Below are 25982 nucleotides of genomic sequence, written 5' to 3'. Positions count from 1 at the left end.
GGGAAACAGAACAGCTACCGGAGGAGTGGAAGGAAGGGGTAATCTGACCCATCTACAAGAAAGGCGACAAGTTAGATTGTGAGAACTTTCGAGCGATCACCATTCTAAATGTGGCCTACAAAGTATTATCCCAGATCATCTTCCGTCGTCTGTCACCCGTAGTAAACGAGTTCGTGGGAAGTTATCAAGCCGGTTTCGTGGACGGCCGATCGACAACGGACCAGATCTTTACTGTACGGCAAATCCTCCAAAAATGTCGTGAATACCAGGTCCCAACGCATCACCTTTTCATCGATTTCAAGGCGGCATACGACAGTATCGACCGCGTAGAGCTATGGAAAATCATGGACGAGAACAGCTTTCCCGGGAAGCTCACGAGACTGATAAGAGCGACAATGGAAGGTGTGCAAAATTGTGTGAAGGTTTCAGGCAAATATTCCAGTTCGTTTGGATTCCCCGGTGGGACACAAGGTGATGGATTTTCGTGCCTGTTGTTCAATATTGCGCTAGAAGGTGTTATGCGGGGAGCCGGGCTTAACAGCCGGGGTACGATTTTTACGAGATCCAGTCAATTTGTTTGCTTCGCGGATGATATGGACATCGTCGGCAGAACATTTGAAAAGGTGGCAGACCTGTACACCCGCCTGAAACGCGAGGCAGCAAAAGTTGGACTGGTGGTGAATGCGGCCAAGACAAAGTACATGCTCAAGGATGGAAATCTAGTGATCATGACAAAATCCACGATGCATCGCGGTTGTTCTTTATCGTGCGATCATAGCAACAACGATTAACCTTTTGTCGTTAAGATATCACAACAAACTACGCTCCGCGATTAATGCATCGTTCTGCGTGTGGGCTAGCGATTAAGTGTTCGCGAGACATAGTTTTATCATTCTGAGGATCTTATCTGTTAATTTCCCTTCGGATATATTGTTTGCGATTCTAAAATCATTCGGGCATGGTTTTAACGAAAAATAATAGCGCGAATACGCCATGATTCAAGTTGATCGCTACTTGTAACATTATCCGATAAACTCTTTGTCCCACGACAAACATTGCATCGGATGCTCCTTATGTCGGTGCAATGCACGCGTGGTGAGGTTTTCAAATCATAATGCTGCAAGAGCGACGGCCCTCTTAGACCGTTCGAATACCTTGTTGTTTGTCGCTAGAGACGATTTTTTTCCATCCTTGTACATGCTAGCTGGTGGGGCCGAGCGCGACAGGGCTCGCGAAGGGAGCAGTGTTACGATAGACGGGGATACGTTCGAGGTGGTCTACGAGTTCGTCTACCTTGGATCCTTGCTAACCACTGACAATAATGTTAGCCGTGAAATACGGAGGCGCATCATCAGTGGAAGTCGGGCCTACTATGGCCTCCAGAAGAAGCTGCGGTCAAAAAAGATTCACGCCCGCACCAAATGTACCATGTACAAAACGCTCATAAGGCCGGTAGTCCTCTACGGGCATGAAACGTGGACGATGCTCGAGGAGGACCTGCAAGCACTTGGAGTCTTCGAACGTCGGGTGCTTAGGACGATCTTCGGCGGTATGCAGGAGAACGGTGTGTGGCGGCGAAGGATGAACCACGAGCTCGCCCAACTCTACGGCGAACCCAGTATTCAGAAGGTGGCCAAAGCTGGAAGGATACGATGGGCAGGGCATGTTGCAAGAATGCCGGACAGCAACCCTGCAAAGATGGTATTCGCTTCGGATCCGGTTGGTACAAGAAGGCGTGGAGCGCAGCGAGCTAGGTGGTCGGATCAATTGCGTATCGATTTGGCGAGCGTGGGGCAGAACCGAGGATGGAGAGATGCGGCCACGAACCGAGTATTGTGGCGTGAAATTGTTGATTCAGTGTTATCTGTGTAGATGTTAACTAAATAAATGAAATGATCAACGTGTAACACGATTTTATTTATTTCAATGAAGCACAAATATCAATGTAACCTGCAGTGAATGAACGTTGTTTGTCGTAACTATTGTCGAATTATGTGTTGTGAAGTTTTTTTGCGTTAAAGAATGTTTATTTCTATAAATATATTGTAAGATCCCAAAATCATATACGGTACAGTATTGACAAACATCTACTTCTAAACACGGATTTGAACATGGTATAAGCCTGAAAGTTTGTGAAGACGCTTAAAATATATTCTCAAACCAGTTTTCATCACCAAAACTCGTACCAATTTGCTCATTTGGTTGAAATAATTGAACTTCTGTTGGATATCAGGAAATTCCTTAGGAAATTTCATTCATTCAGGCGTTTTTGCGTAACTCTTGAAATTAAACTATTTATTATTTCTATAAATTTTGTATTGTCAAGAATTTAGCAAGCATATTCGGATTCAGGGTACTCAAATTTATTATGTAAAGTTGTTTTGAAAAGTAACATCAATTGCGATTGTGACAAGTGATCAATTTCACCCCGAAATAAAATCCCCCGATTTTTTATTTTACAGATATTGTTAGAAAATTTCGGTACATGAACCAATGTATTTGTTTTTCTGCATTCAGTTGTTTGCCATTGTAAACATTATAGAAAACAGACAAGAAAATCCGTGATCAATTTCACCCGAAATTACAGTACTGTGTTTGATCGGAACTGGTAAGAGTTGCGATCCAAATGAATAAGGGATGGGAGTTTCCGCTTACTCTAGAAGTGCAATTTAGCAGATCTAAAATTATTGATCAATAACGGTGCCGGCCAAATCCTTACAGTCAGTTGGAATGGGGAAGGAATGTTAGGGAGTGATGTTTGTTGTTTCTAGAGGCCAAGAATACTTCTGCATCTCCACAATCACCACGGGAAGGGTGTTTATTAGTGAGGGAGGAAAAGATCTGGGAGTCACCTTTGGTTGAAGATGCGATCCATGGATAAGGAGGAAAAATACGACTTATACTTAAAGCTAGTTTTGCATTTTGTCTCGAGAAGTTTTTAAAAGAAGATTAAAAAAATACGTCCTCAAAAATATATGTACATGCTTAAAATTTTATGAAACAGGAGTAATGCCAACAGTTGTAGTGACGAACCATGCATAGTTTGTTTTAAAATTACATAAGAGTAATGCTGAGCATTTCTGTCTCGAGATTAAGTTTTTGATAGAAGTTCAAAAATATAGGCCAACATTCATAATGTCAAATCGTTCGAAAGATGTTTTTAGTTATTTCAAGATGAGAAAAATATATGTATATTGAAACAGTATAAAACAGGCATAAGGCCGACACTTGTAGTGACGAACCATACAAAGTTTGTTTACATAAAAGTAACGCTGTCATGAAAAAATATGATATCATAAGTATGAAACGAGCTCACCAGTTGGTAATCCATCCTCGACTGAACACGAATAACTTTTCGCACTTACACAACGCGAATTGCAAAATTTCTCGGCGTCCTGAAAACAATCTTTCTTGCTTGGGCTCTCCAAAGCATTGCCCAGCGAAACGCGCGAAACGAAAAACAAAAACAAACTCTCGGCGTCCCGAAATCGAGCACTCTTGCTTGGGCTTCCGAAGCACTTCCTGATGTCCCAAATTAACAAAACGTAATATTTAAAAAACAGGAAAAATAAAATTGCATTCAATTTTTACAGTTTTATGATAGCTGACAGCACTGTTCGTGTAAAATCAATAAAACTAAGTCGAATATTCAGCAATGCTGAAGTTGAAACGTTGAATAGCCATATAAACTTAATTCTGAGGTTGATAACACTATTCAAGTGGAACGATGTAGTATGAATAGAGTCCTAAAGCTCTGTCTGTTGCATACTCCCGTGGGGTGAGCAAAGGAATCAAGGTCAATCGTGTTCGGTTTGTATTGTTCATATGTGAAAAAAAACAGTATCCAATCGAGGATGGATTGCCAACTGGTTAGCTTGTTCCATGCTCATGATAAAATATTTTTATTGGGCAACGTTACGTTTATGTAGATTTCAAACAAACTTTAGACGATTCATCACTTCAACTGTACAATACCCTTATTTCTGTTTCATATAATTTTAAACTACACATAACTTTCTTTCCTCGTTATTACTAAAAATTACCTTTGAATAGTTCGATATTAAGAATGTCGACGTAATTTTTAAAACTTCTACAAATCTTTATCAATATCTTTTCACAACGAAATGAAAATACAATACTGGTTTGAAGTAAGACCCGTACTTCTGCTCCGTATCCATGGATCGCATCACCGATCAATGGTGACTCCCAGATCTTTTTCCTCCCTCAATAATCAGCACCCTTCCCTCGGTGATTGTGGAGATGCAGAGGTATTCTCGGACTCTAGAAGCAAAAATCTTTAGACGCTGACTTTCCTTTTTCATCCCAACTAACTGTCAGGACTTGGCAGGCGCCGGTAATGATCAATAATATGAGAGCTGGTAATATGTGCACTTCGATAATAAGCGTAAAGTCCCTTGTGTATTCAATAGTCTAAAAGAGCATTTCCCAGATTTCCTATGTATGATATGGTTTTAAAGAAAAATGTCAAAATCGGTGAAAAAATTAACGTTCTTTCTTCTTTCTAATTTGGTATCATTTTGCCAAAAACTCGAAAACAGTAGACTGTGGAATTTTGACTTCTTCGAGAGATTTGTTTATTTTATCAAAATGAACAACTTTGCCGTACATGTCAAGTTTCTAAAACATGACAGTAAAAAGTTAGATTATGGCGCCATTTACGATGTGGACGATTTACGTACTATCCGTTTATGTCAGTAGAAGGTCCTCGTTGGTACAAAAAACTTTGCCGAAGACACTAGATGCCGGCAACGCTTCGTCATCGAGTTATTAATTTTGTCCCGCTAGACTGCGCTCTTGGTCCATAGTGACATGTACAGTCAGTCTATGCTTTGCTAATAGGGTTCTAAAGCCCTGTCCAATTTTAGTACCAAACGTTTAGATTGGAAACACATGTTCCCTCAATTCTGTAATGTGTTTCGCTTGTTTTAGTCCGATTTTTTTTAGTTTTTCCATTTGTTTTAAACTCAAATTTTGAGTATTTTTTGTTTCCGTGTTCATTTCGAGATATCAGATACAGTCAGGTATTCTATTAGACACTGCCATCCACTTTCCTCCCTCAACAATTTCTCAGCGGTTTTCAATGAGATGAAGCTGATTTTTTGTTCAAAGATGAGGCATACTATAAACTCATCACCTGCATAATTTCACCTGAATCGACAGCTGAGAAATTGCGGTGGGCGTAAAGTGGGTGGCAGTGTCTTATAGGAGACCTGACTGTAGAAACAACCCCAGTGTTAAAAAGTAAAACCCCTGAGGTGGTTTTAAAGCAGCACCCTCTCAGATTTTAATGAAATTTTGTGGACATGTAGACCTTGACTAAGTTACTTACTTTGCATACTTAGCTTTTTTTTCCAAAATGTATATGGACTATCTTTTGGAAAGGGCCAAACTTTTTCATCCATTTTTTGTTTTCAAAAAAATGTAATCGAAAAATGGCAACTCCTTAAAAAAAGGGTTGTATTTTCAAAATTTTTGATTAAAAATACTAAAAAAAAAAACTTATTTGTGGCCTACACTGAAAAAAAAAATCAGAATTTAAAATCAATTCAAAGATATATCCATTTTTTTATTTTAATGAAATTTTGTCTCAAGATTAGTTATTCAATTTTCTACCAACCGTCCATATGATGGAAACTTTTTAGGAGAGAAAGTTTTTCAAACAAACACTTCTTCTTGTTCTTCTTATCAATTGAGAATCACATTTGTCTCAGAACTCAATGAAGCTCAATAAGCGAATCAATTTGGGTTATTCAGTTTACTTTAAATTATCGAGAATTCCATGTCTCGTAAATAAAGATTATCAACATTTAAGGACCAAATTATATTCTAGGAATTGATTGTCAAGTTAGCCCGGTGATTTTTAATGTTTTTGCTGTGAGTTTTACATTATACAGCCATTCCATGTAAAACCGATCTAGTGGGTCACTGAATTCCGTGAAAATTTGCTATTTTGTTCCTTATCCGAAATAAGGATACACGTGTTTTTGGATTTTTTTTATTAGGGTGACCATATCCGAAATAGAATGACCAAAAAATCACGATTTTGCAAAATTTTGATTTTTTTAAAAATTATAACTTTTGAACCACTTGACCGATTTTCAATTTTCTTGGACGAAATGAAAGCTAAAGATTGACTTTTTAATAAAAATATAAAATTTCACAAAAATTGTTTTTTTTTACATGAAAAAAAAATCAAATTTCCGTGTTTGAAGGCCACGGGACAAAAGGGGCTATTGCTGTTCTGATTTTCTTGAAAGTTCAGAAAATTTTACGAAGAATGAAGATTTTTTTTTATTTTAACTAGTGGCCGGTGAAGTTTATTCTGCAAAAAAAAAAAAACTGTAGCATTGCGACCTCTGTTCATCACGACAGACTTTGGAATACTTGTTTCATCCAACTTAATTTACATGATCAGTCTTACCTGTGCCCTGTTTGGATTATCTTTTTCCTTTGATTAACTTTGTTTTATCAGTTAACTCGAATCTCAAAGACGGTTTCCGTTACAGCAAGTTAGAGAAAGTTTAATCCAATGCAACCGTGTCGCCATCATCGTCGTCGCCACCACCTGAAAAAAAAAACCCACAACCCACTGTTTCAACCGAAGAATTTCCTCCTTCTGCGCGCAATGCTTATCTGACTAATTTGTTCGTTAGGTACTGGGTTGTTTTGTTGTGTTTTATTGCCTCTAGGAATCCGTTTGCCTAACAGAGATCTGAGCTGTATACACACAGCACAAAATGCACTTTAGAGTATAGAGTCTATAAGAAAAGTGTGATTGGGAAAATGGTTTCCCTCGTGTTGTATCGTTTTTTTAATGTTCAATCGTGTCAGTACGTGATTTCTAGCACTCGCTAACAGTTTTCCATTCATGACAATTTTGTAGTTTTCTTTTTTTGCATGATTTGGTGAGTGAAGACTATACAACGACAACAGCAACAACCGTGTATTACTATAGACAAGGGAAACTACACATTCCATACCTGTAAAACACTAAAAGACATGCAGCATCATGCATTTTGTGCAAAGCTTTTATGCTAGCAAACTACCGTGAAGGATTGAAATACGTACGAGCGATGCATATTTGAAAAAATATATACATTACAAAAATATAGACATTCTGAAACTCCAATTTATTTTATGAACATGAATTTTGAGTAATAACCTTTCAAATAGTTGTAAGTTGGGTTGTTGAGCGATGGGCAATTTACAGTTTTTTGTAGCGAAACGATCAAAACTTAGTATAATATAAATTTATAACACCTTAAATCTTATTAAAGATAATATAAATGTTGAGAAAAATGTTTTAATTTGTAAACTTAATGGCATTTCACATAATGACAGTACTTCCCGTTGTAGAATTTGTCTAGGAGCGATACAAAAGTGATTCTCATACTAAATTCAAACACGTTCGAAAAAACCTCCCAGGGCATTAATAACTTTGAATATTTTGTGCAATTTTGCATTGAGCAAACTGACGTCACACACGAAGGAAAACGATGCGCGCGCCTCTGGTTGCGAGATATGAAACCTAGGAAATTTGAAATGATCTTTCAAAGCATGGTGGATGGAAATTTCGTTAGTGTTACGTATGTTTGTTTGTGCTGCAAATTAGACTAAAAAGTACATTGCATGGCTTCCTGTGCAATTTGTAAATAAGGTGTACACGTTTAACGGAAGCCACTCAAAGATGTGGTAAAATGCGAGCTGTCATTATGTTATCCGTTTTATGAGCCAAATGTTATTTTTTGTGATTTTTATTCCTTGCGATTTAAGGAGAGATATATTCGGAAGAAAATATTATTGTAATCAGAAAACGTTGAGCTATAAAATTCAAAAACAATTTGACAAATTTTGGAAATAATTAAACTCCCACTCGTTTGAAACTGTCAGCAGTTTGCATCAATACGGTGTCTTACATCTAACATCTACGTTAAAAGTTATGCAGGAGCAAGCATAGGGGATCCAGAATGAGCGTTTTGTTGGTTAGGTGTAAGTATGTGTGTAGGTGGGGAGGTGTGAAAGCATTTGTGATTTCACTGGAGTGCTTTCGTCGATTACTCTTGAGCGACGGCAGCAGCGGCTTGAAAAGGTGTTTTCTTTCCAACGTTTATATCGTCGGTATTTTCTGTACACATTTTTTCGCTGTTGTGATCTCACGGGATTTTTGCTCTTTTCGATGTTTCCATGCAATGTTCCGCAGTGAGCGGGGAAGGAAAGCTGAAAAATTTATTACTAAATATGGCAGCGCAGTGGTTCAATTCGAAAAAAAGAAGCAGGTACTTTGGGCGATTTTAGAGCAGCACATACATGCACTTGGTGTTGTACAAGGTGATGGGGGAACATTGGAAAGATTCACTAACGGAGAATTGAGGGAGCCTTTGAAAGTGTGTGGCGTTTTTTATGGATGCTGTTATGTGGTGGTGGTGGCAGAAGCTTTAAGTGAACCAATTCTCTATATTGACAGCTTCAAGTGTACTATATTTTATCATCGTGAGAATTACTTAGATACCCTCCTTTCATATAGAATTGTTTTTTATTCTGATCAATAAATGAAACAGATACAATAAAAATATTATGGTTTTGTCTTAAATTCTGAACATCAATCATATTCCAAACATTCAACTTTCAAACATTTTATTTTCTCCACAGGAAGATAAAATCTTTTACGACTCAAACCCTCTGTATTTAAAAGTTGGGTAAATATTAATCTTACCTTTGAAATAACCACTGTTCGGTATATGAGTCGAAATTTGAGACAAAATGGAATCTACATTCTTTTGTGTTGTTCGACTACAACCAGCGATGCTGTTTCTTTCAGAATTGTGATAAAACATGTGATAAATACTCACATTCCAAATTCTCCCAAGCACAAACTTCACGTTAAAACAGCACCCAGATTATCTATAATTTTTGCATAAAAATGACGCCATGAAGGCTATCTATCCTTTTCTTGCTTTCATAGAGTTTAAAGTAAAGCTGTTCAGTTTTAACTAGCTAACTTTGTTCAGTTTTTGACTGGGTATCGCGTCTTGTCAACAGTTTGAAACACATATCGTATCAACGGGAATACCCGTTTTAACCAAATTTATAAGCTAGTGGCACATCAACAACCATTTGTATTTTTATATGATTTAAAGAAGTAATGAGCAGAAGGGATAGCTGCAAAAGGTGTCATGTCAGTGCTCAAGTACTCAATCCTAACTTACAATTAGGATACAATGAAATATTGATAAGACTTCTGCAAGAAGGTAAAAACATAATTTCTTTTAAAGAAGAACTATCTCATATCCTGGAGTCTTCTTTAAAGATGTTACAAATACATTGTTATGAGAATTTATGTTCATATTGCCAGGGATAAATTCACATAAACTACTGGATTTGTTAACCATCAAATAAGGATTTTTACGGAGATTTATTTAGAATTTCTCTTGCAGCTTCATTCAAATAAAAGCATTGAATTAAACAGCAACTTTAGTCATCAATCAATTTCTTGAAAAGGTTCCATCTCATACTTCTTCGTTCTTACATACAAACAATTATCTTTGTTATTAAAAAAACGGATAAAATTATTATTTCTAAATAAAAATAGTATCTTGTTTTCTCACACGAGGGTTTAGCCAGGTAAAAATTTGTCAAAATTCAATTGTGCTGAACTTTCATTACTATTGATAAAATTTTATGATGATATGTCAAAAGCTCAATTTTTTCGACACTAATATTAGCTAGTGTGAATTTCTATCGTTGTCGATATTTTCCGTATGAACTAAACTACCTCTTAATAACTACCTTCTCAATATTTTTTTTCTAAAATTCGCCAAAATTGTCTTATGTACAGGCTGTACATAAGACAATTTTGGCAAATTTTAGAAAAAAAATTAACCATCTGAAGAATTTCTTCTTTAAAAAATGATTCCTGGGTTCCCCCTTCCTCAGGCACGCCTGAAAGTTTTTTCTAGAAGTCGTAAAGGAATTTCTTTAAGATGTATCTTGAAATGTACTAGGTTATGGTCTTCACTGCTCCGGAACACAGTTAATTCCTTGAGGAAGGCACAATGAATGTGTCCGAAATGTCGGATGAAAATATAAAATCCGTTTTTGAGCATTATAGACTGAAAGCCATAACAGAACATAATTATCACAGGTGTATTCCCGAGATGTATCTAGGAATTCATGTTGGTTCTCTTGGGAATCGTTTGGGCATCATTTCAGAAATTTCTTGAAGTATTTTATCAAGGCAAATGGTTAACAAGTGCACTTTAATAATTCGCAAATTTTTATTTTGATAAATGGACTAAACAAAATGAGGTTGAAGATATTCTATATTCCCTACGGAGCATCGGAATATCTTTGAAAACATTTATCCAATGAACAATGTCAGTAAATTCAAATCACAGATTATGGAAACAGAAGATATTTCTGAGAACTTATGAAAAAATAATTCAAAAAAATGAAATGGACACATAAAAGTTTCGAGATTTATTTTTTTTGTTAACAAATATTCTGCCCATAACTGCATATTTGTAACATTCGACAAAAGTAGGCATTGAGTATATGGAGTACCAAGTGTGCATTTTATAATTTGTAAAAATTACCAGGAACTCAAAAGTGCTTATTTGAGGTCGATATTTTGTACAACCCATATCACATGCTAGGCAAATAGTCAGAAAATAATTCTCATAGAAATTTGATTGCTATTATATTACGAGGCTCATTTGTTATCTCAATGTGACTGTTGTGCGGTTATAATTACCAATGTGACAAAACAACTTGGTATTTTTTTTCGAATTTTCTAGAACAATCTCACAGATTTCAGTAAGTTGATCGAAAGTATTTATCATTTGATGACTCTCCATGGTATTAACTTCAATTTGTCAAAAATGTCGAATGTGACTGTTATGCAGTTATGGGCAGTATTAATGTTAAGGGATTAATAGGATATCTAGATTTTCTTCAAGAAAATCTGAAAAAAACCTATCCTCGAGTTCTTTGTAGGATTCCTTTTAAAACATCGGAATAATGCCCTTCTCAAGTTCAGAACATCCTAGAAGCATTCGTAAGCGACTATTTGTTGCTAGAAATTACTCAATCTACATCATATTATACTCTGGGGGAAAAAAAGATTAAAGATTGATGTGTCCCATGAAAAGTTTTGCAATTATCGGATTGATGTCCTCTTCCGGGGTCCCGGGATCGGCCCCAGAACTACATATATTACATATTACACTCCCAGTGAAAAAACTTGATGGTACAAACACTGTAGTTTTGTGTGATCCGTGCAACATAATTGAGGACATGTCTCAAATGTCCTTCGGATAGACCAACGGAACATCCGTATGATTCCGGAACCTATAATCAGACTGGGGTTTTCAGTACAGGTCACGAAACTTGATTAGTGTTGTGGTGTTTTGCCATTTTTATTTTCAAATCGGCCGAAAATTATTGAAATTAGAGCCAAAAGATCACGAAAATTTGATTGTAAAAATAGGTCCAAGACTGAAAGGTGGCTCAGAAACCATCGGTGAAATTTAAAATAAGCCGCAACAATTCAAACATAGAACTGAGTATCTGCTGTATAAACAAGAATCTGAAAAATAGATGGATTTCACCACAAAAATCCATCTGGAATTAGGATAGCGCATTATATCATGCTCTTTTGAAAATGATTGAATTTGATTTTATTTATTTTGAATTTATTCTTCTTTTATTAATTGCGAGCAATTAATTTTCTTAGAGGCACATATTACCCTGCTTCCCTTATGCTGGAAAACATTACAGCCCAATACGTAAGTACGATAAGTTCCGACAGGATTCTGGCTTCCATTCCAGTCACGCGTTTGTGTGTTTCAATGGCCGAGACCATGTACTTGGGAAGAACATTTTATTGGGCGATTTTTACTTGGCTACGGAGACTTTAATTGGCCCACAGGGAGTGCTTTTCAATGGGGTTCAATGGCACGCGCTTTACGTTCCCTATGTGGCAGATGCTGACGACGTGCTTCAATTTCAGTAAAGTTTGCAATTTGTGATTTCCTGTTCGTTTTTGTCGGAGTGCTGTTTTGATTCAGTGAATATAAAGAATGTTGAACAAGAGGTTAAATTGTATGTTTAATGAGTTCACTTAATTTTGGTAACATCTGTACACAAATATGCGACAAGCTCAAAATCTAGGCCAATTGTAGGTGGTAGGTAGGGAAGAAATTAAAAACAACAACTTGTCACATGTGGGGACGGCACTGGTGTAGTGCTCAGAATATAGGCCTCTCACGCGAATGCCATTCCCGAGATAGTCACTTATGACGTAAATGTTATAGTGACAACTTCCTTCGGAAGAGAAGTGAAGCAGGTAGTCTTGAGATGGTCTAAAAATTGCGTTAATAAAGATAGAATCATATAAAAAACCTATAAGGAGAGAACTCTAAATCACATGATATGTTTCCTTTTTTCCTACAAACCTCTATACATACAAAGCTCTGCGATGTTGGGCAAAGTTAATCAATTTAGAAAAAGTTCATTTTTACGAACTGTTTTACGACATGTTAAAGGATGACCTATTTGTCCATACGACTCGTTCGTAATTTTTTCAAAGTACGAATCCATTTGCTTCTATTTAAAACCCAAGTCATGTAACGTACATCCCCATCACTACACATAGAAGGAAGCCATTACCGAAATTATTCCATCACCAGAAGCAAGGAAAATGTACAGATCCTACCTTGTGCATTAGGCGATGTCACTGCTATCTGCTTGAATATCGACTCGAAAGGAATTTTGAACCGAACAATCCGATAGCGCCGATCATTGGAATCTGTCGTTTCGATATTGACAGCTGAATGGCGTGAGTCGTTGTCATCGTCGATGGTTACGGGGCAGTTGAGTAGAATAATTTTGCCGATGTCGTTTTTTTGGATCCATCCCCGAACGGAACGTCACCGAGCGACACGGTGTGATTTGGTTGGTTTCGCGAGAAGGAATGAAACGAAAGCGAAAATCATTCTCCATATCGGTTTCCGGTTCCGTAAGAATGTTGTATCCATTTACCAGTTAGAGATTTGCGCTATCCGGCCACCACGTATCGTTACACCCAAAAGCACCATGCATGAAACCGTCATGGGACGATGTCGCTGACTGGCAAGCAATTTATCAACCCACAAAGTAGCTGGTACTTAACGGAAATCCCCGCATGATATTGCCGAATTCGAAGAAATGTTGTTATTAACATGCCATAAATCCCTCGTCGAGGAGCAAGCAAACCGTCCAAAAAGCATTCCCACCGCCACCGTCAGTCAGTCACATGTCCTTGCATCTAGGCCCAGGGAAAAAAGACAGCATGTTTCATTCGTTTGAGGAAGATGGTGCGAAACGCATTGCTGGAGTTTTGCTGATATCTTCGTTTATCACAAATAGTTTATGATGCACCCTTAATATGTAAATAATACATTATTTGAAAAAAAGAAGAAATGTTTTTTTACAATTCTATTCTGATAAATTAAAAACAAATAGTCAAACTGGAAGGGCTAAGATTGTACGAATGAAACTGTCCATGAAACCATTCCACAGATAATAGTTAAAAATATCGAACTAGTTTGACACTGAATGACTATGTGTGATTAAGACATGAGCATATATTCAGTAATTTGTCGAATTTGATCTGTTCCTATTTATCATTTTGAAGCATCTTCCTTCCATCAAAAAGCTTTGCTAAAATATATGAGCTCAGGTTCTAAATATTTTTTTTTTCTGTTTGTGTTGTGTAATGCCAATTATATTGAAATTATTTCTTTTCTGTTGCCAAGTTGTTCAATGTTACAATGTTTTGAAATCCAAATAAGGTACACCGGGCAAGTTAAAACGACTGGGAAATTTCATTATGATAAGAAATTTAATAACAGAAAAAATGAGTTAACAGATAGAATAAACATTTAAGAAAGGAAAATCTATCAAAATCGTATTCAAAACATTGCAACTCATCATGCCCCACTCATTTTAACTTGCCCCGGCGTACCTTACAAAATTTCGTGTTGTAAAACTGTTTGAAACCTTTCCTATATCGAGCTGTCCATGAACCAAGTGGTAATTTTCCGGATATTCATACAACCTGAGTTTTTTGTCCTTACAAATATTTTAAAATTCGTGCAGATCGTGGTATTTGACTAGACTAATCCCCTTCTTCTCCTATTTGACCACCCGGTTTATGGACCGCTCCTATTTCATATAATGTAATCTTAAGTTTACATAAAAACGAAAATTGGATGCCAAACAAATATAGACTAGAGTTCGATTTGAATCTTAGTAGCTTATCCTACTAAGCACTATCTATCTCTTATTTCAAACATAAATTCAAAAAATCCAAGTCCGAACATTTGAGTGATTCACTTGAAAAAAACACTTAAAGCGGATTGTTCGAAATAGAAGTCAAGTTTGAAATTTGAAACAAACGATATGTGATGGTATGGCAGGATGTATGTCGCATATATCACCTTTCATCCATCATTGCTGTTAGCATCGCATCAGTTTATTGAAATAGAAACAAGTCTTCCAATCAATGAAGTGCAAACCTAAGACAATGCAAGAATGTACAAAACTGAAGTTTTGCGTTTTGATCAACATGAATGGCGATATGGAGAGTATGTGTCTAATATTTTTGAATTTCAGTGCGCTTCTGTCGCATGAATGGGATAACTGACAATCCATGATGTCAGTGTCAGTTTCGAGGGTTAAGAGTTGCAAGCCGAATGCCACGATAATTTCTATATCGAGTTGTGACATTTTCTAGATTGCGCTTTTTTATTGTATGGCCCATAAATTAGTATTAACAATAGGATTGGTCGTAACAAATACGTGAATTACTTTCTGCTCATCACGGTTTTTGGTGGTTTGAGATTACACGCTATGTCCAAACCAGCAGATTATGAAAATTGCATGTACCTCGGATTTATTTCCGCTAGAGTTCAGTATTTGGGTAATATTTTCATAACCGAAAGGTTGTAACATATTCCATCAGTAAAATTTTGATTTTTGTAATTTTTTAGCTATTTTTTCATATACAGCCCATGAAAATCACGCATTTCTGCCCATACCATATGTATAGAGAAAAAAAATCATACCATATGTATAGAAAAAAAAATCACCCATGGAATACTTTAAAACCTTTCGATTATGAATTTATAGACCAAATACTGATCTCTAACGGAATCCAAGGTACATTCGATCTTCTTAATCTTCTGGTTTAAACATAGCGTGGACTACTCGGAAGACAAATTAGAATTGAATAAACTAGGATCAGAAAACCAGATCATTATACACAACTTCTGCGCCCTTTTGGCACGTTAAACTATGAAGGTCATGCACATTAGGGTGCAGTTTATTATTCAAAAGTTCTCAAAACCAAATTTTCATATACTCTTCTGAATTCAAATCACTTAAAAAGGGAAAACTCAAATTTCGACCCAAAAATAGAGGTGGCGCAAGCATTTGAAAGTTAATTTTCAAGTAATGAAATACGACCTTCAGTCTTCATAACTTCTAAACAATTTTGAAACTTTTAGCATCATTCTCTAAAAACTTAAGTTAATGAAAAGTTTGTAGAGTATCACATTTGTCTAAAATCAAAACTAGTTTTGATTTAAAGTAGTTTTCTCTTACTTTTTCCATTTTCCACTAAAAAATCATCTTTGTTTGACCAGAACTTCATGAAAACTCATCCGATTCCAGATTTCATGCCTTTGAAGTGAGTTTAGTGGTTTTCAAACTGTGCATACAACAAATTCAATGAAAAAATGTTTTGACTTAGTTATTTGACAAAAACTACTCCTAATATATTATTTCCTACTCCAAACATAAATTTCTTCGAATTGTTGAAGTTTTTTCGCCGGAAATTACAATTTTACTGTTGAACTGAAGTTAATAGAGCACTAATAAGTTAAATAGCGCATTTTTTTTATTTAAAAAATATTGTTGTTATATTTTTTTGGAAAATTGACTTAAAAAAAACCTTTTTGAACGTTTGACAGATTACAAAAAAAAACTGTTTCACTGAAAAAAAAAACACGAAATATATTGCATTTTCCGTTGAAAATTGTTGTTTTGTTTTGTTCTTGTTTTGGCAATTTTTGTTAAGTTTAAAAACTACTAAATTTGCTTCAAAAGCATGAAGAATTATTTGGAATCGGTAAGGTATTCCTGAAGTTATTGTCAAGCAAAGATGATTTATTATAGTAAAAAGAAAAAAAATTGAAGAAAACTACTTTTAACTAAGATTAGTTTTGATTTAAGACAAATTTAATAATTTGATATTCTACAAACTTTACATAAATTTAATGCTTAAGAGAATGATGCTGAGAGCTTGGTTAGGAAATAACAAAGTTATGAAGACTTCACTGAACGTCATATTGTATACCTTAAAAAAATCATCTTCAAGTCGCTTGCGGCTCAAAATTAGAAGTTTCTCTTTTCATATAATTTGAATTAAGGAAAGTACACGAATTTTTGGTTTTGAGAACTTCCAAAAAGTAAGCCACACCCTAATGCACATCCTTTATCATTTACTGTGAGCAAAGTGGAATCTAAAACACATCATTGTTAAATATGATGACTACGTTGCACAGTCTTGTAAAACTCCGGATCGGAAAAGGTCTGAAGATTCGTCTTGTAAAGTTCCTATTCAGCGGCACCCTAGCTAGTTATTTGAAAGTTTTCCACCTTTATTTCCTCCAAGAGTATTGCTCAAATGAATTATTCCTCAATTCCCCCAGCAATTAGTCTAGAGATTCCTGCAGGATTTTTCTTTTTTGATTTTAATAATTTTCATTCTGCAAGGAGTTTTTCCAGATATTCCTAAGGGTATTCTATTGAATTGATTGCTATTAAGACACATGGTATGAGTTTATGAGCTTAATACTAACATTTATTACCGAGATTCCTCCGTAAACTACTCCAATTAATTCTGTTTGTTTTTTTTCTGGACATCACTAAATCTTTTTCTATGAGTTCTACTAACGAAAATTCAATTTCTCTCAACAGATGCCTTCAAATAATACTTTTCAAATTCTTTCAGGAATTACACTTGAAATTGCTCTAAGGATTAATTGAAGGATGTTGTTAATGTATTTCCAGGAATAAATTCATTTTTTTATGAATCCTTTTCAATAGCGTCTATTATTTTTCTTGTGATATCCTCAAAATATTTCTTTGGATAGTACTACTGGTAGCCTTTCTTAGACTCTGCCGTGAATTCAATCAAAAAATTTTCTATCAATTTCTCAGGAATTGTTTTAATAAATTCGTTGTGTAAAACTTAAAATGAATCTTCAGAATTTCACTCAAAGATTTCTACACAAATTTTCTCAATAATGCTTTAAAAATAAACACAGGAAATTCTTATGGAATACTAGAAGCAATATTTTTATAAATTTCTTTCGAGTTCCGCAGATGATTATTTAATGTTCTGAGAGATAGAGAGACAAAGGAGCATCAGATAAAGTGCAAAAAAAATCTCTGATGTAATTGATTATCTATGTTTGGAAGAATTCTTGTTTGAATATTTTTAACAATCTTGAAAAAAACACTAGAATGTTTTCTTAGAAAATCAGAGGATTAAGGACTTTTGGTTGAATTTTTGAATTATTTTGATCGATTTGAACACTTGATAGTTTTTGAAATCTGTATAATAATTTTCGGGGAACTTTTAAGAGATATTAACGAAAACTTCTTTTTGGAAAAAAATCTGTCGGAGTTCCAAAGAATTTTCTGAAGAAATTTTCTGCAGAATCGTTATAGATTCTTTGTATGTAATACTTGGAATAATTCCTAGAATAATCCGGGAATGGCGTTTGGTAATTTCTTTGAAGGAGCTCAAAAGTATTTTTTTCAGGGGAAAATCCTACAAAGGTATCCAAAAACTATGAAAGGCAAATTACTTTGGATAAACTTTTAAACAATTTATGGCTGAATCCTTCCTATAACAATGCAATGCTTGGTATATTTTTAATGAATTTCTTGGTTGAATCCTTTAAAAAATCCTGAAATAATTCCTGTATTCCTTCCTATCCTTCGATATTATTAGCAGTTTATGTGAACATTTTTCAGAATAATAATAATAGAGAATAAATATTGGTATAAACTACTAAATCATTCACGAGTATCTTGGTGTAAACTACTAAATCATTCACGAGTATCTAGAGAGTTATCAGGTGCAATTCCTAATGATATATAGGGAAAAAAAACTTTTTTAGAACTTTAGAAGGACTAAAAGAAAAACTCCTAAACTGATTCCTAGAATTAAATAATTCCCAACATGGAACTCTGTTTTTATCTCCTAGCCAAGTTCAAATGCATGAAAAAAAATCCGAATAATATACAGAAGAGCTCCTGAAGGTGCCTTGTTAGACGAATAATAGAAAGAATTCTTATAAACGTCTCGGTAGGTTCTTTGTTAGAACCTGGGATTAGAACTATTTAAAAAACTCGTGGTGTTATTCGTTGTGATTTGAAGAAAGTTTAGGTTCGATTACTAAGATGCACTTTCAAGAAGTACCTTGAGATATTGCTGATGACTTATTGGAGAAATACAAAGTACTACGAGGAACGATTTCTGGAGCAAACCATGGAGTAATTATTGATGGAATCCTAGTAGAATTAAAAGTAAAACATTTAGAGAAATTCCAAAATGAATTCTTGGGGAATATGTGGAACTGTCTTTATCTAATTTATTGGCGTACTCTTTGAAGAATTTCAGTATGAAATCTCTTTAAGATAACTTGGCAGATCCTTGCTTTAAGCTCTATAATAACTTTTTGATGGATTATTCTCAAGATATACGAACTGTTGATAAAATCTTAGAAAGATTTCTGGTATGATTTTGTTCAGAAGCCTAATTGTAAGCGGAAGTCTAAGAATTCAAAAAGAAATTAATTAAAACGCAACTATTTTACAATACGAAGGCTGAAGACAATTTTCGAGAAATTCATACATTACCCGAACAGTGGATTACATCAGAGTTGTAGATTTTGTTAATTTGTTAGTGTGTTTTGTCGAACAAAATAAATTATGATTTTAACTGTTAGTTGCTAAATTAACAAAAATTATAACACAGTTTCCACTACACTAAACAAAATTAAAATGCCATTTATTATAAGGCTGATACAAATATTAAATTTCTTTTATGTCCGAGACCACTTGGAAGGTACGAGGGGGGGGGGGGGGGGATAAAAATAAATAAGGAACAAACAAATAAAAATGAAAAAAAAAGTAATTTTTTCGAATTTTTATTTTTAATGATGGTTGTCAAACTTTTTTAATCGTCGTCTGGATCATTACTTAACTTGTTTTTTACTTTAAAAATTGAAAAAACCTAACTGATGTAAAAAAAAATTATGAATCTTTTTTTTTCTCTCCTTCAAAATTTTCGGATTTTTGAAGGGGGGGGGGGGTGACATAAAAGAAAATTAATATTTGTATCAGCCTTATTTGAAAAAAAAAAAATGTTACTCATTTTGTTTTAAATCAAACAAATATATAACAAATTTTGTTATTTTCCATAACTGAACTATGAATTATTTTCTTTACATGAATAAAATTGCACATGTATAAGCAATTGTTCTCAGATTTTTTCTAACAGATTGTTATAATTATGTTCTACACGAAAACATTAAAATTAAAACGTTAAAATTTCCTCCACCATCTCAAAGTGGTTCTCACAAAAAAGAAACAAAATTTGTTATTTGTTAGCAAATGTTGATACAATTTTGTTGTAAACCACTGGTCGGGAAGATTAATTTCCGAATTTTTTTCTATCTTCTAGGGAGGGCGAGACATTGCCAAAATATCTGAGTGATTTGTGGAAAGATCTTTGACAGAAGTCTGATTTTAAGTAGGACTCTGACAATAATTCAAAAGCGACGCAATTTTTCAGAAATATGAATTTTGAAAACTATTTTTTGGAAAATTCGAGCAATACATTTAGTTTTGTAAAGTTTGCTGGTTTTAGTTTTTTTTTCGTCAGGCAGGGGGCCTCACCTGCCCCCTCTGGCTAATAGTGGTGGAATTGTTCTCATTATAAAGCATTTCATGAGTGTAAACCGACACAAAACAAACATGACAGACTCGCGAATATGCTTGATGTGAGTAAGTTCACACCCGCTTGCTCGGGAGAACATACCAGAAGAATTTTGAGAGGAAAAAAAAAACTCGCGAGTAACCGAACAAGGTGGTATTTACTATGATTGAGACAGACAAATCATTTGTACATCCATCAAATCAATCGGAAACTCCAAGTTTGTAGTCTAAGTTTTTTCGAAAGTGCAATTGACTCTGAACAGCAGACAGACGCGTTCACGAATAATTTCAGCCTGTTTTTTCGCGAGCACGACATATGCGAGTAAATCAGCACTATGATTCTGGCAAACATTTGGTTTCGGTTTTGTTTCAGTTCAGCAGACATGTTCGCCACTTCCTATCACTGCTGGGGTTTCCATATACGCGGTATCAATGATTATCCCACATAGCGGGATCAATTCCTGAATTTATGAAGGGATCCCATTTGGTTTCTTTCAAAGATCTCACTAAAGGTTTGATTCCAAATATTCCTCTGAGAATATTTCAAGAATTCGAATTTCCCTGTTGATTTTTTATGTAATTCTTGTAGAATTGCTCTTGGTTCTTTGAAAAATTCCTTCGAATATTCCACAAGAAATTCAACTTTAAACATCTTTTAGGATTTTTCAGGAACTTAGCTGACCACATCCCTACAGATGCCCCAAAAATATGTTGAGAGATTTATTCAGCAATTTTGAGATATCTGCAAACTATTCTTTCAAGCAATACTCCAGTAGGTTTCCTGCAAAGGTTAGTTGAAGAAATGTTACTCTCAATTCGTTCAAGATATTCTTGCTAACGATCTTCCTCTGAAAGCTGGAAAAACATTCGAGAATCTTTTATATGTGACTCTTTTAGGATATTTTGAAGATTCCTACAAGATTTTTTTTTGGAAATCTATTTTGTTACTCCTCTTGAAATTTTCCAGAAATGTCTCTGCAATGCTTTCATTGGGACTTTATTTGGACATTCATTTACGATCTCTCACATATTCTGGCATGTATTCTTCTTGAAAACCCTTCAACGAGTTCTTTGAGAATTTATATAGAAACTACCCTATGGACTTTTGCAGGGCATGCTTCTGGTCCAATATTTTTTCCACGGATTTCTTCAGAAATATCCGCAGGAGACTTCTGTGAGAGTTCATCCATGAATTTGTTTGTGTTCGTGTTTCTGCTCGGAATGAACCACTGCGATCAGTTTTTTTTTTGTATTTTGTGGTATAATCGTGTCCTTTGTACATTTCGTTCTAGTCGATTACAATTGAGGTAGAATGACGTAGTCGTTTTTGATACAACTATAGAATAGTTCACCATTTTGAAAATGGACTCTTCAGAAAAACAATCCTCTATATATATACCTTTTGAAGAAAACGGTTCGTCTCCAATTCACTCTCAAATGGGCGCCCCTTATCCATGTTTGATATCTTAACTGATTGAATGATAATACATCGAAATTTGGTTTGCTTCCTTATTCCAGGAATATAAAGCTTATGTTGGAAGGTGAAATCACTGACTTCTTGAAGCACTTGAACATGAGAAGAACTTGTAACTTTTCGGATGAATGGAAACCAGTCTATCAAAGGAATATCAAACCATTGCTGCATTAGAACCCTAATCTTATATTCTTTTAAGAGCCCTTACAAAATTTTGACGAACAAATGTGAAAACTGTTTAAAATTAATAAAATATTTATTAAAGTTATTGTGTAAAAGTTTGTGCTGTAAGTTATGTTCTTATGCAGTTTCTGCATAAGAGTTATAGAATTGTAATAAAAATTGATAGATATTAGAATGACGATTTGATATTGGTATTGCTTTATAAGAATTTGAAAATGTTCATATGCAATTTATCTATTCCCAAATAGATATTTGAGCATTTGCTAAGATATGAATCATAAGTTTGACTTTATTTGTGTATTTACAGAGGTAAAGATATAAACGCTGCGTTGTCGTAAATTTACATCCAGATTGATGCTGACAGAATTAGCGTGAGTGGAAGCCTCACAACCTACGGTCGTGATAAGATGCATGGAAGCAGAAGCAATTCGATCTCGTAGCTAGTGATGGTTTTGTGCATCCGTGCTCATTTTCACAATGCTAAGTGTGAACTTGGTCAGAGTGAGCTCTAGGTGCGGGTTGTGGTAGATGATCGTTCAGTCAATAAAGATTACGTAAACTATTGAAGACAATCCATTAGTTGTGTAAGATATTTCCCGTTTTTTTTTTCAAACGTCTGTACAAAATTTTAATTAGCCTCCATGACACCTTACATAACTTTTAGATTGACTCAAGGCTTGTTAAGCTTTAGTCCTGTGTTCGTGGGTGATGAATAGTGACTGGGTGTGAAACTAAATTAAAACTAATATCTGATTGCAGAATTCACTAATTAACACGAATACAATTTTTTTCGCATAATCAGTGTTTTGTGGTGGTGTCATCTATCATTCCACATGTGTGTAAACGTGTGATTCACTAGAGAAGTATTTGGTAAATAAAAACGATCGGATAATTACGCACTGCGAGTGCTAACGAGCCGATAATTCAGAGAGTCAGAACTTGGTCGTGTGAAAAATGCTAATTGTCTGTTTGATTCCTGTTGGGCGAGCAGATCTGGGCGCAATTGGCCACAGAGCAGTATCGGAAGCGCAGAGGCCCCGCCAAATCTTAGCATAGTCGGAACGTTGGGATCAACGCCCTCTTTACTATAATTATCATCTGAGCAAAACACGTTACTGTTAGGAACTCCCGATCCGTGACCGATAAGGGTGCTGTTTTCGTTGGCACTTCCCCGACGCTGTTGGCCACCACTCGACGAGAATATTCCACAGACGAAGCTGCTCCGACGTGACGTAGACTGACAGAGGCTCACCGTGGATAGGAAGCCCCGCCCAGGGACCAGATCGTTGACAGCAGTCGTACCGGGGATCGACGACATAGACGTCATCTCCAGACCGGCTGAGTTGGTTGTTAATTGAAGAGGTTGTAATTCGTGGTTTTGTGGTATAAGTGATGATTTTTAGTAGATGTTGTACGTTTAAGCGTTGTAGAAACGTGACGGGGAACATTACAGACAATTCGTGTGCCGTGTTGTTACGCAGTGTGGAGCAGAAGAAATTGAGGAATGGATAGCTTATTAGATTGCAGCTGTTGAATTTTGTTCGGTTAGATACGGTTCAGAACTCAAAATCGAAGCCTTTGGACTATACGTTGGGACAGAAAGAAGCGTGTTCAAGGAATGGTATAGTCTAGGCAAAAAAAATGTAGATTGGTTGGAATTGATCACAATCTTTAGAAGAAAATTAACTTAGATTTGAAGCTTGTGCGATACCAAATTAGGGTAGGTGTACCAGTTATATACATATTGATTTCTTGTTTTGTCATTCGTGACATTCTTATTGCTTTGGATTTCAGTATGATTTTGTAAGTTTCAGTAGTATTTATCTCGATAGTTAAATATTCAGAATGATTGAAAGAATTAAAAATTCCAATATTTCAGGTATGTCCGAGCGGAAATGATTTGCTTAGTGATTGCAAATTATATTGCTGATTACTGACTTGTTATTGTCTTAGTTGAAGGCAGTTATAAATTCCAATTTTCATTTTCTGATATTAAAACTTTTAATCGAATCAATTCAATAACAAGTTCAGTTCTTCAATGATTCACATCTGCTCGGGTGATAAAATAGGAAGTCACTATGGCTCAAACTAATAGTGTCTCTTTATTTATTTTAGAGGGATGTCAATTTCTATGAAGTTGTAAACTTTTTGTTAGTTTGTCCATGAACATTGGCGCATAGTCTTGTCACTCAGATACTCCTTGATTTTTTTAAGTTCTGCAAAAATTGTTGTCATTCTTTAAAACACCACAGTGACATCTAAACGATATTAGTTATTCGCATGTTCAAAACACAAACAAAAAAGCACATAAAATCCTACTTCGGCAAATACGGACATGATCTCAAGAAAATTTTCCTGACCCATACAGTAGGTAACTTTGTTTCGAACTCTTCAACTTGTGTATAATCTGACAGGATAAAAACAAAATCGTAAACCCGCTATGTTTTTTTTTATATAGTAGCAATGTTTTGGTAAAATTCGCAATGCAGAAATTAAAATATCTTTACGTTCGATAATTGTTATGTTTTGTGTAAATAGTGACAATCTGTAGTCGTGGAGTATGATTGTCACACCAAGCACAGAAGAAGACAATGTCTTCGTTGTTGCTTATTGTATAATAATAGATTCACTGTATTTGTAGGATTTTGATCTGTTTATTTTAGAATATTGCTTAAGTGGTATTTATTATAACAAAGCTGAACATATTGCAAACTATATATAAGTGCTCTATTAGATATCCATTGAAAACAAAAATAATAAATTCCAAAAACCCAAAACATATACCTGAGAAACGTGCAACACTGACAACCAAACATACATCACATAATTAGAAACGGTCATGTTTTTTTGTCCCCAAGCAAAAAAAAAGTTGTCCACGGAATTGTCTAAAATTCCTAACATCGATCGTTAAGTTATAGGAGAAAGTTCGATAAAGATAGACACAGGAAAAGTGAAACAGCACATGACAAACAAAAATGTTCAAGACATTTACTGAAACTTTAAAAACTAAAAGTGACTGCATTGGGGAGTATTGGAACACATCGAAAACAGAACTTCGCTCAAACACATCGAGAACAGAAATCATAAGACGACAGAAATTGAACCGATTATTTATCTAGTATGATTATTCGAGAATGCAGTATGTTATTAACCAATCATGTTTGTAATTTCTAGATTTTATTTTTGTTCCTCGTTTGATTATTGTCAGTATCTGAATGAGTGGAGCTGGAGTGTCTGGTATTCTATCGTTTGCAAACTCACCATCGGAATTTTTCTTGGACAGTGCTGTTTCCGCAACCGAGTCTTCGCTGAGACTGGGGTTCATGGGTCTACCGTTGTTGGTTACTTCTTTTGTTGGTTTTTTTTTTTGATAGGGTAATGGTATTTTGGTTGTAGTGGTAGTTGTTGTATGTTGAATAGTGAGAATTGGTTTCGTTTGATCATTAGCACACAATGAAACGCAGGCGATGTGAAATTAGCGGATACAGTTTCAAACCGGTCAGTAGAGATGGTTGTTGGTGGCGGATGGTTGAATATATATTGTTTTGTACATATATTTGATTTCAAGGTTCGAGTTTTGAATAGAAAGAGAAAGAAAAAAGACGAAAAAATAACCATTTTTAGGAAGATACTGATCTACGTAAGAAGTTTTCACTACAGGCTAGCATATATGTTTCCGTATAAATATTATGTTAGAATGTTTGTTATGATAACGTTACTCAGATGTGGGCGTTTACTGATCTACTGTGTTTTTGATACTTGATTATTGTAACGTTAAAGGTATTTTTCATAAGAACAATTATGTTTCTGAACGATGTTGGGACAGTTTACACATTTTTATTCCACATAGCAAAAGGTGTAAGGATCAAACTTAACGATTATAAATGTTCTCAAGCAGGGCCGTGTTCGAAATGCCAAAAAAGGAAATTAAAAAAAAAAAAACATTTGTAGATGATTTCGTTGCAGAGAAGTGTCTAGCGTTAAGCTTCATAGTGATTCATGGTAAAATCCAGCAGTTGTACGAATCAGTGATAGTCTTGCAATACAGGTAATACACATGATGCTTTTTATACGATGGTGGTTTGTTGATGATGTAAGCTTTTACTTTTCAATGCGTTCTAAATTCTGTTGACGTTGAGCAAGTACTGAACACCATGTACTTGTCAGCAAATTCTTTAGATTTCATAGTAAATTGTACTGTTAGAAAATAATCATGATGTAGCACTTTATGCAAAGCTCTCAGGTTTATCTA

At 35.1% G+C, this 25982-nt stretch overlaps 1 protein-coding gene across 3 annotated transcripts in view; it reads right to left on the bottom strand.

Moving 5' to 3' along the window:
* LOC5563832 (potassium voltage-gated channel subfamily KQT member 1) overlaps window positions 1-25982 on the bottom strand; it is a 435691-nt gene that overhangs the window by 173630 nt on the left and 236079 nt on the right. The window contains exons 11-12 of one of the 3 annotated variants that reach the window (XM_021842610.1): window positions 24992-25078; window positions 22631-23068 (exon numbers count right to left, since the gene is read on the bottom strand). In XM_021842610.1, coding sequence (XP_021698302.1) covers window positions 22631-23068; window positions 24992-25078 — 525 coding nt within the window. Of the gene's footprint in view, window positions 1-12733; window positions 12848-22630; window positions 23069-24991; window positions 25079-25982 lie in introns of all 3 variants that reach the window. The other 2 variants (XM_021842612.1, XM_021842611.1) reach the window with 2 other exon arrangements.

This window comes from Aedes aegypti, chromosome 2 (assembly GCF_002204515.2).
Source record: "Aedes aegypti strain LVP_AGWG chromosome 2, AaegL5.0 Primary Assembly, whole genome shotgun sequence".
Lineage (NCBI taxonomy): Eukaryota > Metazoa > Arthropoda > Insecta > Diptera > Culicidae > Aedes > Aedes aegypti.
The sequence above is the reverse complement of the archived record's forward strand: the minus strand, read 5'-3'. Positions and strand labels throughout refer to the sequence as shown.